General features: G+C 44.6%; 1 protein-coding gene across 1 annotated transcript in view; it reads left to right on the forward strand.

Moving 5' to 3' along the window:
• The window catches only part of LOC115169406 (potassium/sodium hyperpolarization-activated cyclic nucleotide-gated channel 2-like), a 56518-nt gene extending 41959 nt beyond the window's left edge, over positions 1-14559 (forward strand). The window contains exons 5-9 of the mRNA XM_029724981.1: positions 10531-10677; positions 10753-10993; positions 11339-11503; positions 12963-13235; positions 13338-14559. Coding sequence (XP_029580841.1) covers positions 10531-10677; positions 10753-10993; positions 11339-11503; positions 12963-13235; positions 13338-14038 — 1527 coding nt within the window. The 3' untranslated portion in view covers positions 14039-14559. The remainder of the gene's footprint in view (positions 1-10530; positions 10678-10752; positions 10994-11338; positions 11504-12962; positions 13236-13337) is intronic.
• Positions 14560-14808: the final 249 nt, after the last annotated feature.

Consider the following 14808-nt stretch of genomic DNA (forward strand, 5'->3'; position numbering starts at 1 on the left):
GGACCCCAAGCATACTTCCAAAGTTGTGGAAAAATGGCTTTAAGGACAACAAAGTCAAGGTATTGGAGTGACCATCACAAAGTCCTGACCTCAATCCCATAGAAGATTTGTGGGCAGAACAGAAAAAGTCTGTGCGAGCAAGAAGGCCTACAAACCTGATTCAGGTACACCAGCTAAAGTTAAATAATTTAAAGGCAATGCTACCAAATACGAATTGAGTGTATGTAAACTTCTGACCCACTGGGAATGTGATGAAAGAAATGAAAGCTGAAATAAATCATTCTCTCGACTATTATTCTGACATTTCACATTCTTAAAATAAAGTGGTGATCTTAACTGACCTGAAACAGGAAATTTTTACTAGGATTAAATGTCAGTAATTGTGAAAAGCTGAGTTTAAATGTATTTGGCTAAGGTGTATGTAAACCTCCGACTTCAACTGTAACTCCGAACGGTGGAAACCGACGGAGAGCTAGAGACCACGGGTAGTAGTAGCTAATACTACTGGAAACCAACTATTAGCAGGATGCCGCCCCAATTCAACTACAATTTCTGTTGGCACTGAAATCACTCCATATTCAAGACACTTGTAAAATCCATTGAAGCTGTTCTGGCAGCTCGTGGTTCCCCAACGCCCTATTAAGACACTACCTTGGTGTTTCCTTTATTTTGACAGTTACCTGTTGGTACCAGAAAGTACCTGTAGTATAGTAGTTTGGCGTCATATAGTTTCTCTGTAAATCCCTGGTAAATACCTGCAGAGCCCAGCCAGTAAACTGTAGTGTTATTGAGTAGTGTTGGAGTAGTGTTGGCTGGTGTTAGATGCAGTGATAGCAACACAACACAGCATGAGCAGCTCAGCAGCCTGGCTGTCTCCAAGCAGAGTCTCTGTGGCTGGGGAGCTGGAGCAGTGTCGCTGCCTCTCAGCAGCCAATCAGAGTGAGCGGGTGTGTTCGCCCAGGTAGTGCCAAGTCGCCGTGGGCTGGGGTTGGCAGAGGAGGAAGGGGGGTGGGGGGATAAGGGAGGGGGGCAGATGTGGGAGAGGAGGGGAAGGTAGGGTGGGGGGTAGTGATATGACGTCCCTCTGGCCAGCAGCAGAATTGATGAGACGGCAGACCTGTGTGTCCTGTCGCCAATGTTGTCCTGACATTGGCCCCCTCTTCCGTTTCTCTCTCTCTTATACTTGATTGCCTTTCCCTGCCTCTCCCACTCTATCGCTCTCTCTCTCACACACACACACACACACACACACACACACACACACACACACACACACACACACACACACACACGCTGTCACTCTCATCCCATTCTGTTAATCTCTCTCTGTGAATCCCTTCTATCTCTCCTTCTCCATCTTCTTCTCTGTTTTCCTCTTTTCTGTCTATCTACTTCTCTCTCTCTCTCCTTCCATCTCTTAATATCGCCTTGCTTTTTGTCTCCTCACTCTCACTCTCACTCTCTCACTCTCTCTCTCACTGGTGGCTGTGTCCTTGAGAGGTGCAGTGCTAACCGACTGCTACAGGGAGCCAAGTGAGGGGGAGAGGAGGGGAGGAAGAGGAGGAGACCTGTGGGCTATAGAGGGTTCGGAATCTCTTACCTCGTCTACGTAAGCTTTCTATGCGCGCTGTGCGATTTTTGGGCATAGTCAGAGATGTCGGAACAATGATAGTCATTCTTTTCTGGGAAGATCCTCTGTTATGGCAATGCTATTTTTCATTTCCTGAATGTAATAACCTAGTTGTAAATCATAACACTTGCCCCTGCTCTCACGTGATCGATGGTAGTGGCCGCTTTTACTGAACCTCCGGACAGCAGACAGTGACAGGTTTTACAACAGACAAAGTATTAAGGAAATCAGACAGAGCAGATGGAAGAGAGGCAGGGTGAATACTAATACAGCGATGACATATCAGAATGTTGGTGTTTTGGAATTTGAGATGAAATATTTTCTTTCTGCCTCCCAGCGTAAATGTACTTCCATCTCAAAGTTCTTCAGGAAGTACATTTACACTGGTAGCCAAATTAAAGTCCTCACGGTGAACAGAACAGAATGAAAGATTTGTAATAGAGTTGTAATAACTCTTTATTTGGTGTGTACTGGTTTCTTTTATTTGTATTACTCTCTAATCCTTCTGCATCATTGTCATTCACTCAGCCATGCATTGCAGTGAGGCCAGGTCAATACAGAAACTCTCTCTCTCCTTATGATCTGTTGTCAGTTTTTCCGCAACTACTCTGCGAGGGATTATGGTCCCTGAGCTGAGGACGACGTTGTCTTTATTAAAATGTCCAGAGAAAAAACTGCCAGGCCAGTGAAGCTGCTCGCTGTCAGAGGAATTTGCTATGCCTCAAACTATTGCCGAGTGTATCGTTTAAACATTCTCCCCCTGCTGACCCGGAAGAGTTGGTGCTGCCTTGACAACAGCTAATGGGGATCCTAATAAAATACTAAATACTGAGTCAGTCTGTCTGTCTCTGTGGGTTCGCGCTGTAGCACAGTGATGGCCACTACTAGCCAATCCTGGTCCTACTGTAGGTGCAGAGTTTTGTTCCAGCCCAGCATTGAAACACCTAATCCAATGAATCAGCCAAGAGTCATTGAATTAATCAGGTGTGCTAGTGTAGGATTGGTCACCCCTGCTGTACCATATAACTCTAGACTTAAACTCTGATATTATAGTAGCTTAGTGATAAGCACGGGTCTTCCACAGACCAAGCTGCCTGGCTGAAGCATGTAAGAGTCACCCCGCTCCTCCGCTCTCTCCACTGGCTTCCAGTTGAAGCTCGCATCCGCTACAAGTCCATGGTGCTTGACCTACGGAGCTGTGAGGGGAACGGCACCTCCGTACCTTCAGGCTCTGATCAGGCCCTACACCCAAACAAGGGCACTGCGTTCATCCACCTCTGGCCTGCTCGCCTCCCTACCTCTGAGGAAGCACAGTTCCCGCTCAGCCCAGTCAAAACTGTTTGCTGCTCTGGCACCCCAATGGTGGAACAAGCTCCCTCACGACGCCAGGACAGCGGAGTCAATCACCACCTTCCGGAGACACCTGAAACCCCACCTCTTTAAGGAATACCTGGGATAGGATAAAGTAATCCTTCTAACCCCCCCCCACCCTAAAAGATTTAGATTCACTATTGTAAAGTGGTTGTTCCACTGGATATCATAAGGTGAATGCACCAATTTGTAAGTCGCTCTGGATAAGAGCGTCTGCTAAATGACTTAAATGTATGTAAATGTAATGTAAAAAAGAGGAAGGAGGATCTGTGGCTGTTTAAATGTCAGCCACAGCAGTGATCTGTCTTCTCGGGCACATCCAGTGAGTCACTAACCATCTCCATTACTCAAACTGAGGCTGGTTCTACTGTGGCCAGAAGTAGTTAGTACTGTATGTATATGTTAAAACGGCAGTACATATACTCTCAGACAAAAATATGCTACCGAGAAGCCAAAAGGGCTGTCCTCATAGAAGAACCCTTTTGGGTTCCATGTAAAACCCTTTCTACATGGAACCCAAAAGGGTTCTACCTGGAACCAAATAGAGTTTTACCTGGAACCAAAAAGGGTTATTCCATGGGGACAGACGAAGAACCCTTTTGGAACCTGTATAGCTCTTAGAATAGAAAACCTAAGAAATCAGAAGAAGAAAATAACACCGAGATTCACAGAGAGACCTAATGACCACAGGATGGTTGTCTGCCTGAGGAAAAGACTTGCACAGACAACCATCCTGTGGTCATTAGGTCTCTCAGTGTGAATCTCAGTGTTATTTTCTTCTTCTGATTTCTTAAAAATCAAATTATAGCACAGCTGTGGTGACTTTAATGTTTCTGACAACCTAAAGTGTGTTGTTTTACCCACTGCTCAAATCTCCTCTGCCGGGATTGGGGACAGGGAGACAGGCTTTGACTTGGCTGTCACCAGCCTCTCTCTCACTGCTAGATATATTATAATGAAGCGATTTAGGCTGGAATGGATTAATTAGTTATACATCTGAAAGGCTGTCCGCGCTGAACCAAAATTAGAATTCCTCATGGTGGGGAGCGAGAATCCAGGGTAGAGGAAAGGGTAGAAAGGAGAGAGGGAAGAGGGGAGGCCATTGGGTGGGTTTGAGATTAAACAGCTTTAAAGTACATGTAACTGATGTCACTGAAGCAGACATGAGAGTTGAGTTCAGCTTCAAGATGATGTGTGATGAATGGATTTGACACAACTATTTCCATCTATTTCCATTGGAAATGGAAGATTGGAAGATGTTTTTTTATGTTTTACTGTAAGGTATAAACAGTGTCACACATTTTGTACCACATTGTATACCCCTGAGTAGATGTGAAAGTGGTAGAATATCCTCCATCTTGCTGTCAACAGTGAAAGGAGAATCATTGCACCACCAAGTGCTAAACAGAAATCCATGAAAGCCAATGTTGAGACCACATCAAGATGTCCTCTCTCACACTGTTTTGCTGCAGCATACAGTGCATTCGGAAAGTATTCAGACCTCTTGACTTTTTTCACATTTTGTTACGTTACAGCCTTATTCTAAAATGGATTGAATGACATTTTTTTCCTCATCAATCTATACACTATACCCCATAATGACAAAGTGAAAACAGGTTTTTAGAAATGTTAGCAAACTTATAAGAAATTCAAACAGAAATACCTTATTTACATACAGTGAGGGGAAAAAAGTATTTGATCCCCTGCTTATTTTGTACATTTGCCCACTGACAAAGAAATGATCTGTCTATAATTTTAATGGTAGGTTTATTTGAACAGTGAGAGACAGAATAACAACAAAAAAATCCAGAAAAACATGTAAAAAATGTTATAAATTGATTTGCATTTTAATGAGGGGAATAAGTATTTGACCCCCTCTCAGTCAGAAATATTTCTGGCTCCCAGGTGTGTTTTATACAGGTAACGAGCTGAGATTAGGAGCACACTCTTAAAGGGAGTGCTCCTAATCTCAGTTTGTTACCTGTATAAAAGACACCTGTCCACAGAAGCAACCAATCAATCAGATTCCAAACTCTCCACCATGGCCAAGACCAAAGAGCTCTCCAAGGATGTCAGGGACAAGATTGTAGACCTACACAAGGCTGGAATGGGCTACAAGACCATCGCCAAGCAGCTTGATGAGAAGGTGACAACAGTTGGTGCGATTATTCGCAAATGGAAGAAACACAAAAGAACTGTCAATCTCCCTTGGCCCGGGGCTCCATGCAAGATCTCACCTCGTGGAGTTGCAATGATCATGAAAATGGTGAGGAATCAGCCCAGAACTACACGGGAGGATCTTGTCAATGATCTCAAGGCAGCTGGGACCATAGTCACCAAGAAAACAATTGGTAACACACTACGCCGTGAAGGACTGAAATCCTGCAGCGCCCGCAAGGTCCCCCTGCTCAAGAAAGCACATATACATGCCCGTCTGAAGTTTGCAAATGAACATCTGAATGAATCAGAGGACAACTGGGTGAAAGTGTTGTGGTCAGATGAGACCAAAATGGAGCTCTTTGGCATCAACTCAACTCGCCGTGTTTGGAGGAGGAGGAATGCTGCCTATGACCCGAATAACACCATCCCACCGTCAAACATGGAGGTGGAAACATTATGCTTTGGGGATGTTTTTCTGCTAAGGGGACAGGACAACTTCACCGCATCAAAGGGATGATGGACGGGGCCATGTACCGTCAAATCTTGGGTGCGAATCTACTTCCCTCAGCCAGGGCATTGAAAATGGGTCGTGGATGGGTATTCCAGGATAACAATGACCCAAAACACAACAAAGGAGTGGCTCAAGAAGAGGCACATTAAGGTCCTGGATTGTCCAAGCCAGTCTCCAGACCTTAATCCCATAGAAAATCTGTGGAGGGAGCTAAAGGTTTGAGTTGCCAAACGTCAGCCTCGAAACCTTAATGACTTGGAGAAGATCTGCAAAGGGGAGTGGGACAAAATCCCTCCTGAGATGTGTGCAAACCTGGTGGTCAACTACAAGAAACATCTGACCTCTGTGATTACCAACAAGGGTTTTGCCACCAAGTACTAAGTCATGTTTTGCAGAGGGGTCAAATACTTATTTCCCTCATTAAAATGCAAATCAATTTATAAAATTTTTGACATTCGTTCTTCTGGATTTTTTGGTTGTTATTCTGTCTCTCACTGTTCAAATAAAGCTACCATTAAAATTATAGACTGATCATTGCTTTGTCAGTGGGCAAACGTACAAAATCAGCAGGGGATCAAATACTTTTTTCCCTCACTGTAAGTATTCAGACCCTTTGCTATGAGACTCAAAATTGAGCTCAGGTGCATGCTGTTTCCATTCATCATCCTTGAGATGTTTCTACAACTTGATTGGAGTCCACCTGTGGGAAATTAAATTGACTGAACATGATTTGGAAAGGCACACACCTGTCTATATAAGGTCCCACAGTTGACAGTGCATGTCAGAGCAAAAACCAAGCAATGAGGTTGAAGGAATTGTCCGTAGAGATCCGCGACAGGATTGTGTCAAGGCACAGATCTGGGGAAGGGTACCAAAAAATGTCTGCAGCATTGAAGGTCCCCAAGAACATGGTGGCCTACATTATTCTTAAATGGAAGAAGTTTGGAACCACCAAGACTCTTCCTAGAGCTGGCCGCCCGGCCAAACTGAGCAATCAGGGGAGAGGGGCCTTGGTCAGGGAGGTGACCAAGAACCCGATGGTCACTCTGACAGAGCTCCAGAGTTCCTCTGTGGCCTTTATGGTAGAGTGGCCAGACGGAAGCCACTCCTTAGTAAAAGGCACTGTCACGACTTCCGCCGAAGTTGGTCCCTCTCCTTGTTCGGGCGGCGTTCGGCAGTCGAAGTCGCCGACCTTCTAGCCATCGCTGATCCTCTTTTCATTATCCATTGGTTTTGTCTTGTCTTGTATCACACCTGGTTCCAATCCCATTCATTACATGTTGTGTATTTAACCCTCTGTTCCCCCTCATTGTCCTTGTCGGTGATTGTTTGTTTGTAAGCTATGTACAAGATATGTTCTGGTGTGCGACGGGTTTTGTGCCCACTTGTATTATTGTATATTTTGGTTTTCTGAGTTTTTGAGCACTTATTAAACTGCTCCGTTTTATACCAAGTTCGATCTCCTGCGCCTGACTTCCCTGCCACCAGCACGCACCCTTACAGGCACATGACAGCCTACTTGGAGTTTGCCAAAAGGCACCTAAAGGACGCTCAGACCATGAGAAACAAAATTCTCTGGTCTGATGAAACCAAGGTTGAACTCTTTGGCCTGAATGCCAAGCGTCACGTCTGGAGGAAACCTGGCACCATCCCTACAGCAAAGCATAGTTTTAGCAATATCATGTTGTGGGGATGTTTTCAGCGGCAGGGACTGGGAGACTAGTAAGGATCGATGGAAAGATGAATGGAGCAAAGTACAGTAAGATCCTTGTCGGAAAGCTTCCAACAGTACCACGACCCTAAGCATACCGCCAAGACAATGCAGGAGTGGCTTCGGGATAAGTCTCTGAATGTCCTTGAGTGGCCCAGCCAGATCGTGGACTTGAACCAGATCTAACATCTCTGGAGAGACCTGAAAATAGCTGTGCAGCGACGCTCCCCTTCCAACCTGACAGAGCTTGAGAGGATCTGCAGAGAAGAATGGGAGAAACTCCCCAAATACAGATGTGCCAAGCTTGTAGCGTCATACCCAAAAAGACTCAAGGATGTAATTGCTGCCAAAGGTGCTTCAACAAAGTACTGAATAAAGGGTCTGAATACTTATGTAAATGGTATATTTCCATTTTCTATTTTTAATACATTTGGTAAAACTTCTAAAAAACAGTTTTTGCTTTGGCATTATGGTGTATTGTGTGTGGATTGATGAGGGAAAAAACAATTTAATCAATTTTAGAATAAGGCTGTAACATAACAAAATGTGGAAAAAGTCAAAGGGTCTGAATACTTTCTGAATGCACTGTAGATGGCCCTGAAAGGTACACACAGAAAATGGACGTAATTACGATCGTCTTTGGATGTTTGTCAGTCCCCCTCCGGGCGCTGTGACGCAAAGGCTAACCCTTTGTCTCATTTCTCAATCACATTAGAGAGCTGTCAGGTTGAAAAAATCTATCTGGCACTCGGCCATGTTTTTCAAAGGCATGTCTTTAAACCGCAGCTATTTTAGCCAATCAGCAGCCAAACAGATAGTGTTCTGCTGACTCATTCTGCTGTACTTAAAAGAGTCTAAATCCCTGGGGACTGGTTTGACCTCTGACCTCTAACATCATCCACCAATCAGAGAGGGCAGAGATAAATAAGGTTTAAAGGCGCTGCATGGTCAATCCAATGTCTGCATTGGTTGTGCAGCATTTACAGTGATATGGCTTATGCAGAAGTCAGGGCATTCATACTTCTTGCGCTTCGCCGAGCAGCGCAGAGCTCACAAAGTGAGTTTGTGATTATACAGGACCTCCTGCCCTCACCTACCGTTAACCAATCATGTCAATGCGGAGCTATACGGAGCCCTCTGCATTGTTACAGGGCACAGCGATGTGGTACTGAGCTCGATATGGCCTCTGTTTGCCTCCGGAGGCTCTGCAATTGCGTCGCACCCTCCATACGGCACCTCCGACCACATTTTCGGATCAAGCATAAATTGGCTCTTATGCTCAACTGAGCCAAGGAGTAGTAGTATGGGGTGGGTATTTAAGTACCATTAGCCACTTCAAATACTCATCCAATTGACATTTTAAGCACCATGGGATACCACTATTCAATTGAACATCATGTTTTCTTGGTATAATCTGTATTTGGGGTGGTATTACAGAGATCCTGTAAAGAATATAACTACTGACTGGTATGTATGATAGAACTTCACTGTTCTAGCTATTCCATTTCTATGGTCTCACCACTATGGGAACACTTGCTGTGTCTGAAATGGCACCCTATTCCCTTTATGGTGCATTAGATTTGACCAGAGCCCTATGTGTCTCAGGCATCCTCAGCAGGGCCAGTTGTTGTGATGGTTAGCCTGTCAGCGTCACCATTAGGTCCCGGGCTGTTTCTCTCAGCAACACCTACGCCACCACACCTTCAGCTCCGCACCCCGTCTGCCTGTCAGAGAGCAGCAGCACTTACGCATCTGAAGTGTCTCATTACGTAACGCCATCATTTAGAGGAGCAGAGCTTTCCTCACCCATGGGAGATTTCACTTCTTCATTTTGCATTTGAATCATTCAACTGAGCTTGTTAGAGTTATATAGCTGTTCAGTTCCTTGATATGGTAGAAACCAGTGCAGGGTCAAACGGGGTTTGGTAAACCTTTATGGTACTACCGTTTAGTAAAAGATCGTTAATAGATTATGAATAAGGCAGTTATTAACGCTCTATTACTTGACCTTAAAAGGAGGTCAGTAAAGTGTTTCTAAGGGTCCTGGCTACTTTTGCAGGTTGTATTCTATTTTCTCTCATTATACAACTACAGTCACCCCCAGAACAGAGTTTTTCTGCCTAACAGCCATCTAACAGGACAACCATCTAACAGTTTGCTGACAATATTATTGGATGCCAGCGTGTTCTGCTAAAGAGAATATTTCATTTTCTGTTTGGTTCCTAAATGATGAATTAGATTCTGTTTTTGTAAATCTTTAATGGTTTGAGACAAAAGGGAAGGAAAAAAGTGTGTATGTGGGGTGTGTGTTTTAGTGTGTCAGTGCCGGTTAAGATCCAGGCCTGTGTTATGTTTGTGAAGGCATTATGAGTGCTGGGTGGAGTGGCATGTTTGTGAGACAGCTTCTCTGTTTGACGTAGGCTGAATTGCACAGAGCCTGACATAAGAGTAATCTCTCTATCTCTTAGAGCTCTACAGCTTTACAACCCCATCAATTTCTTCCTGACTGCCAGGCTGGCATCCTGAGGAGGGTTGCCAGTTATACACCACCTGATACACTTCATTGATTTAGAGTTGGTCTGCTCTGGTCTCCCGGACACAGATTAAGTCTAGTCCTAGTATAAAAAGCACTAGTCCTAGACTAAAAAAGCTTTGCCATGATGCATGCTTTTTAGTCCAGGACTATGCTTCATCTGTGAAACCGGCCCTTAGGTTTTCACCGTGGTCGATGATGGGTAAACTGTAATGAGTAAACTGCTGCAGCAGCAGTTCAACAATAATGTCTGATTGCTTGGTATTGATTAGCTGAATGAATGAGCTTGTTTTGGTCCTTTGCTCATTTTCATGTTTTTGTCCACTTTCAGTGGGTTTCAAACATCAAGCAAATTTCCCTCAATAGTACACAGGAATATGTCACTTTGCCCTCGATGGTGCCCTGATTGCGTGGCTGAAATGAATAGCTCTTTGTTTGCAATGTCTACCCACCTCTTGTTATTATTTTTCCAGAAAAATTCAAATCCAGTCATTTTAAAACCGAATGGTTGAGGTTTAAGCTCTGTGTTGACTTTGAGGTAGTGTAAATGACTTCACCACTTTATTCACTCTTTCATTCTCTCTCCTCCTATCCCTCTCTCTTTCTCTCTACAGTACAAACAAGTGGAGCAGTATATGTCCTTCCACAAGCTGCCGGCTGACTTCCGACAGAAAATCCATGATTATTACGAGCACCGGTACCAGGGGAAGATGTTTGATGAAGAGAGCATCCTGGAAGAGCTGAATGAACCACTCAGAGAGGTAAGTCCCTTAGTCCCTGCCTGGACATGCACACCATGAAGACAAACATTACTAACAATCTATATCTATCTTAAGGAAATTGTCAATTTCAACTGCCGTAAACTGGTGGCATCCATGCCACTGTTCGCCAACGCAGAGCCCAACTTTGTGACAGCCATGTTGATCATGCTCCGCTTCGAGGTCTTCCAGCCCCGTGATTACATTATCAGAGAGGGCACCATCGGCAAGAAGATGTACTTTATCCAGCACGGAGTCTGTAATGTCATCACTAAGGGAACCCTGGGAATGAAGCTCTCTGATGGCTCCTACTTTGGAGGTATGGGCCTGAACCACAATACACACAGAATTAAATATAATTCAGCAAACTATTCATATTTAGTGCTTCCTGTGTTTTGCCTTACATCTTTGTACTCTATTCTCATGTTCTGAAATTATGAAGTGCTTTGTGTGTTGGGGTATTCCTGTGTCCCTCAGCTCTCAAAACTAGCATAACCAGTACTTTTTGTAAGTGTAAGACAATCCCAGATGGATGGTAGTTGAACAGATGCAGTGTGGTTTCTACAGTATATTTGAAACATAATTAAATATAACATTATTATATTGTATCTCTGCCACATGTTGCTCTATCTCTGTGTCTCCTGACCCTGTTTCCCTTTTCCAGAGATCTGTTTGCTGACACGTGGCCGGCGTACTGCCAGTGTTAGAGCGGAGACATACTGTCGTCTCTACTCCCTGTCTGTGGACAACTTCAATGAGGTTCTGGAGGAGTACCCCATGATGAGACGGGCCTTCGAGACAGTGGCCATCGACCGACTGGACCGCATAGGTACTGAAGAGAGCTCTGGGCCCTGTACCAATGCACCTTGCTTGCGTCCTTCCTCAAAGTAATCACTGGTCTGACATTACTGGATCTATGACAGCTGTGGAACCGTTGCTTTCACCATCCATTTGTGTTAGATCAGTGATAACTAAGGGAGGAAGGAAGGATGCATTTTAAAGTAGTTAAATAAGACCTTAGTTGTACTGCTTCTCTCGCTTAAAAGAGAGAAATAAACTACCTGTGTGATAGCAGTTTTCATGCTAGTGGTACCCAGGTGGTTCCACAGATAAAGGTTATTATGGTTTTGTGTTTTTATATTTGTTTTTAATTCGCATCCATTTTTTAAATTGTTAGTTTTGTTTGTTTTCAGACCTGATCTGCTAGTTTTTATTCAGTTTTAGTTGCATCAAAATATTTCTATTTTGTTTTTTTATTACTTCATTTCAGTTTAAGTTTTAGTGTTAAGGATGGAAAGCATGCGTGTGAGGCATTGTTTTGTATAGTTTTTGTGTGTGTTACTTCTTGCCACTGGGGGGCAGTAATACGTAAGGTGATGGGTCAGGTTCTAGGTTAGGTTTAAATTATAAAGTCAATTTCATTGTGACTTGAATTTAAAAGGAATATTGTTGAGACTGCTACAAAAAATATGGTTGAAGGAAACTCTCCAATACTTTTTAATATTTTTTTTTAAGTAGTAGTACATGTAAGAAGAATCAAGTTGGCTACCTAGACGATTTTTTCCATGTTAGCTAGTGATAGCTAGTGATTATGATGCACAAGCCAAACATTTTTAATAAAAATGTAATAATTGTCATGATGTTTTTTATTTTATTTTAGTCCGTTTTGAAGTCAAAGATTTCAAACTCAATTTCAGTTTCAGTGTAGTTTTTGTTTTTATTTCAGTTTACTAAATCGTTTTTTCATGATTAGTTTTATTTTTAGTTTCAGTTATAGTTTACTATAATAACCTTGCTACAGATCCTGCAGTCCCAACTGTTTGCCAGACACATCAGTGTTCCAAATAATCGAGACTTGGTACAGATTTATTAAGTGGATCCACCTGTTATTTTCACAAGCTGGAAGAGGACAAAAACAAGGCTTGAAATATGACACTGTCTATATTGATATTAGATCCTAATATTACGTATTGATATCAATGTTTTTTTATTTTACCTTATGTTCTATCTTTTTATGTTTTACTCCCTCTTAGAAATAGCAGATGCAAACTTATCTATGAATAAGATCTCTATCCCAGGCAGTCAGTTGAGTAATGCTGTGGCCTCAGCACGCTATAGGACAGTGTTAATTGATAAAGTGACACTATGATCCTTTTGTTCTCAGTATTTTCCTTGTGCATGGCTTCTTGCCCAAAAATATACCTAGGTCAGAACATACGGTCTGTGATCCTCCTCCCTTATCTCTTAATTTGTTCCCCCTACTTCTCCTCCTCTTCCCTTCATCACAGGCAAGAAGAACACCATTCTGATGCACAAAGTGCAGCACGACCTCAACTCCGGCGTCTTCAACAACCATGAAAATGAGATGATCCAGGAGATTGTCAAGTACGACCGTGAGATGGTCAAACTGGTGGACCTCCAGAGACCCCGCACCATGTCCATGACATCCTCTGTCCCCGGGGGCATGTTCTCCCCCGCAGGCCCTTCCGGGGCTGGGGCCCTCGCCAGTCTCCAGCAGGCTGTGGCCATGAGCTTCTGCCCCCAGGGGATGGGGCCGATGGGGGGAATGGGGATGCCGGGGATGGGGCTGATGGGTATGCCGATGGGTATGGGGACTGGGCCGATGGGGCCAGGTCCGATGGGGCTGGGGATGGCGTCTGGTTCGGGGTCAGGGACGCTGCAGTCCCCCCGCATGTTGCGGAGGTTCCAGGTGGTCCATAGCCTGTCCCAGAGCCCAGTCTCCACATCCCCTCTCCAGTCCCAGCCACCCCAGATGGCTCATGCAACAGGGGCGTTTGGGTCGGCTATCTCCAGCCCACCGGTCCAGAGCCCTCTGACACACCAGGGACGGACATTCCAGTACATGGGAGGAGCAGGGCCCTCTGGGTCTCAGCTGTCCCTGGTGCAGCACCACGTTCCCAGTCCCACGCACACCATCCAGAGGCCCTCCTCGCACAAGAGCACCCACTCCCTCCACTCGGGCACCCTGAGCCAAGATGCCCGTGCCCTCTCCTCCTCCCAGCTCTCCCTCCCTCAGGAAGGAACCCCTGCCGTCGCCCCCAGCCCTCCCCAATCTGCCCACCCATCCACCCCTGCCTCCTCCACCTCCATCGGCCCTCCTCAGCCCACTCACCCTAGCCAGCCGGGGCCCTCCGGAGTGGGGGTCCAGGTTGAGGGAAGACCCACGGGAGCTCCACAGCGTGTGGCTTTCGCCTCTACTCCTTCCCCAGGAGCACCCGGGATGGAGGGGGCTGTGGCGGCAGCTGGGTCGGGGCTCCCAGACTCTGGAGTCCCCAACAAGGATTTGATCGATAGCCTACCGGAGTTAGACTCGGCCCGGAGCCGGCTGTCTTCTAACTTGTGACCCTATGAGAGGAGCAGGATAGAGGCCTTTATGTAGGTGAATCTAAACCTCTGTCTGAATGACCTGACTGGTTGGCTTCCTTACCGACCTGGCCGGCAGAATACGGGCCACATCGTCAGTCATTCATACAGAATGTCTTGTGTGTCGGTCAGAGTCAACAAGGAGGAAAGAGGAACTCTGTGACTCGTGTGATTCAGAGAGTCTAAACAATTAAACTAGTTTAACAAAGGTAAGACTGGACTGTTCTACTGTGCCAGCACCTTTATTCTTAGTAGCACCCCTTACTCTCTGCTTCCAAACACCTATATTTCTGTCTTTACTGTAAAGATATCGAGAAAGAAACTGTTGCATACTGTGTAGAATCCATACAGCGCAATCTAGCAGGAGCTGGACTTAAAAACGAAAAATCAGGGACTTGAATCAAAGGACAATGATGACATTTTACGCTTTCAGAACGTGTTTTTGGGTGTACTTTTTTTCTGTATACGCTGTTGTAGCAAAAATAAATACATTGCTCTTCACATTGTTTAAAATAGTGTTTTAGACCGCTGGTCGATCTTACATCGATATGTAAATAGTTGAAATAGTAAAAAAATGACCGAAAGATAATATCTTCATTGTATCTATTCTAAACCAAAGTTGAGCTTGAACACGAAGTTTGGTTGTGTCTGTATCAACTAAAAAAGAGATCCAGAAGAAAATGCCATTTATTTAACTGCCTTGATTCCAAGTTTAGAAGCCATATGTGTGTGTGTGTGTCTGTGTGTATA

The sequence above is a fragment of the Salmo trutta genome, chromosome 31 (genome assembly GCF_901001165.1).
Source record: "Salmo trutta chromosome 31, fSalTru1.1, whole genome shotgun sequence".
Classification (NCBI taxonomy): domain Eukaryota; kingdom Metazoa; phylum Chordata; class Actinopteri; order Salmoniformes; family Salmonidae; genus Salmo; species Salmo trutta.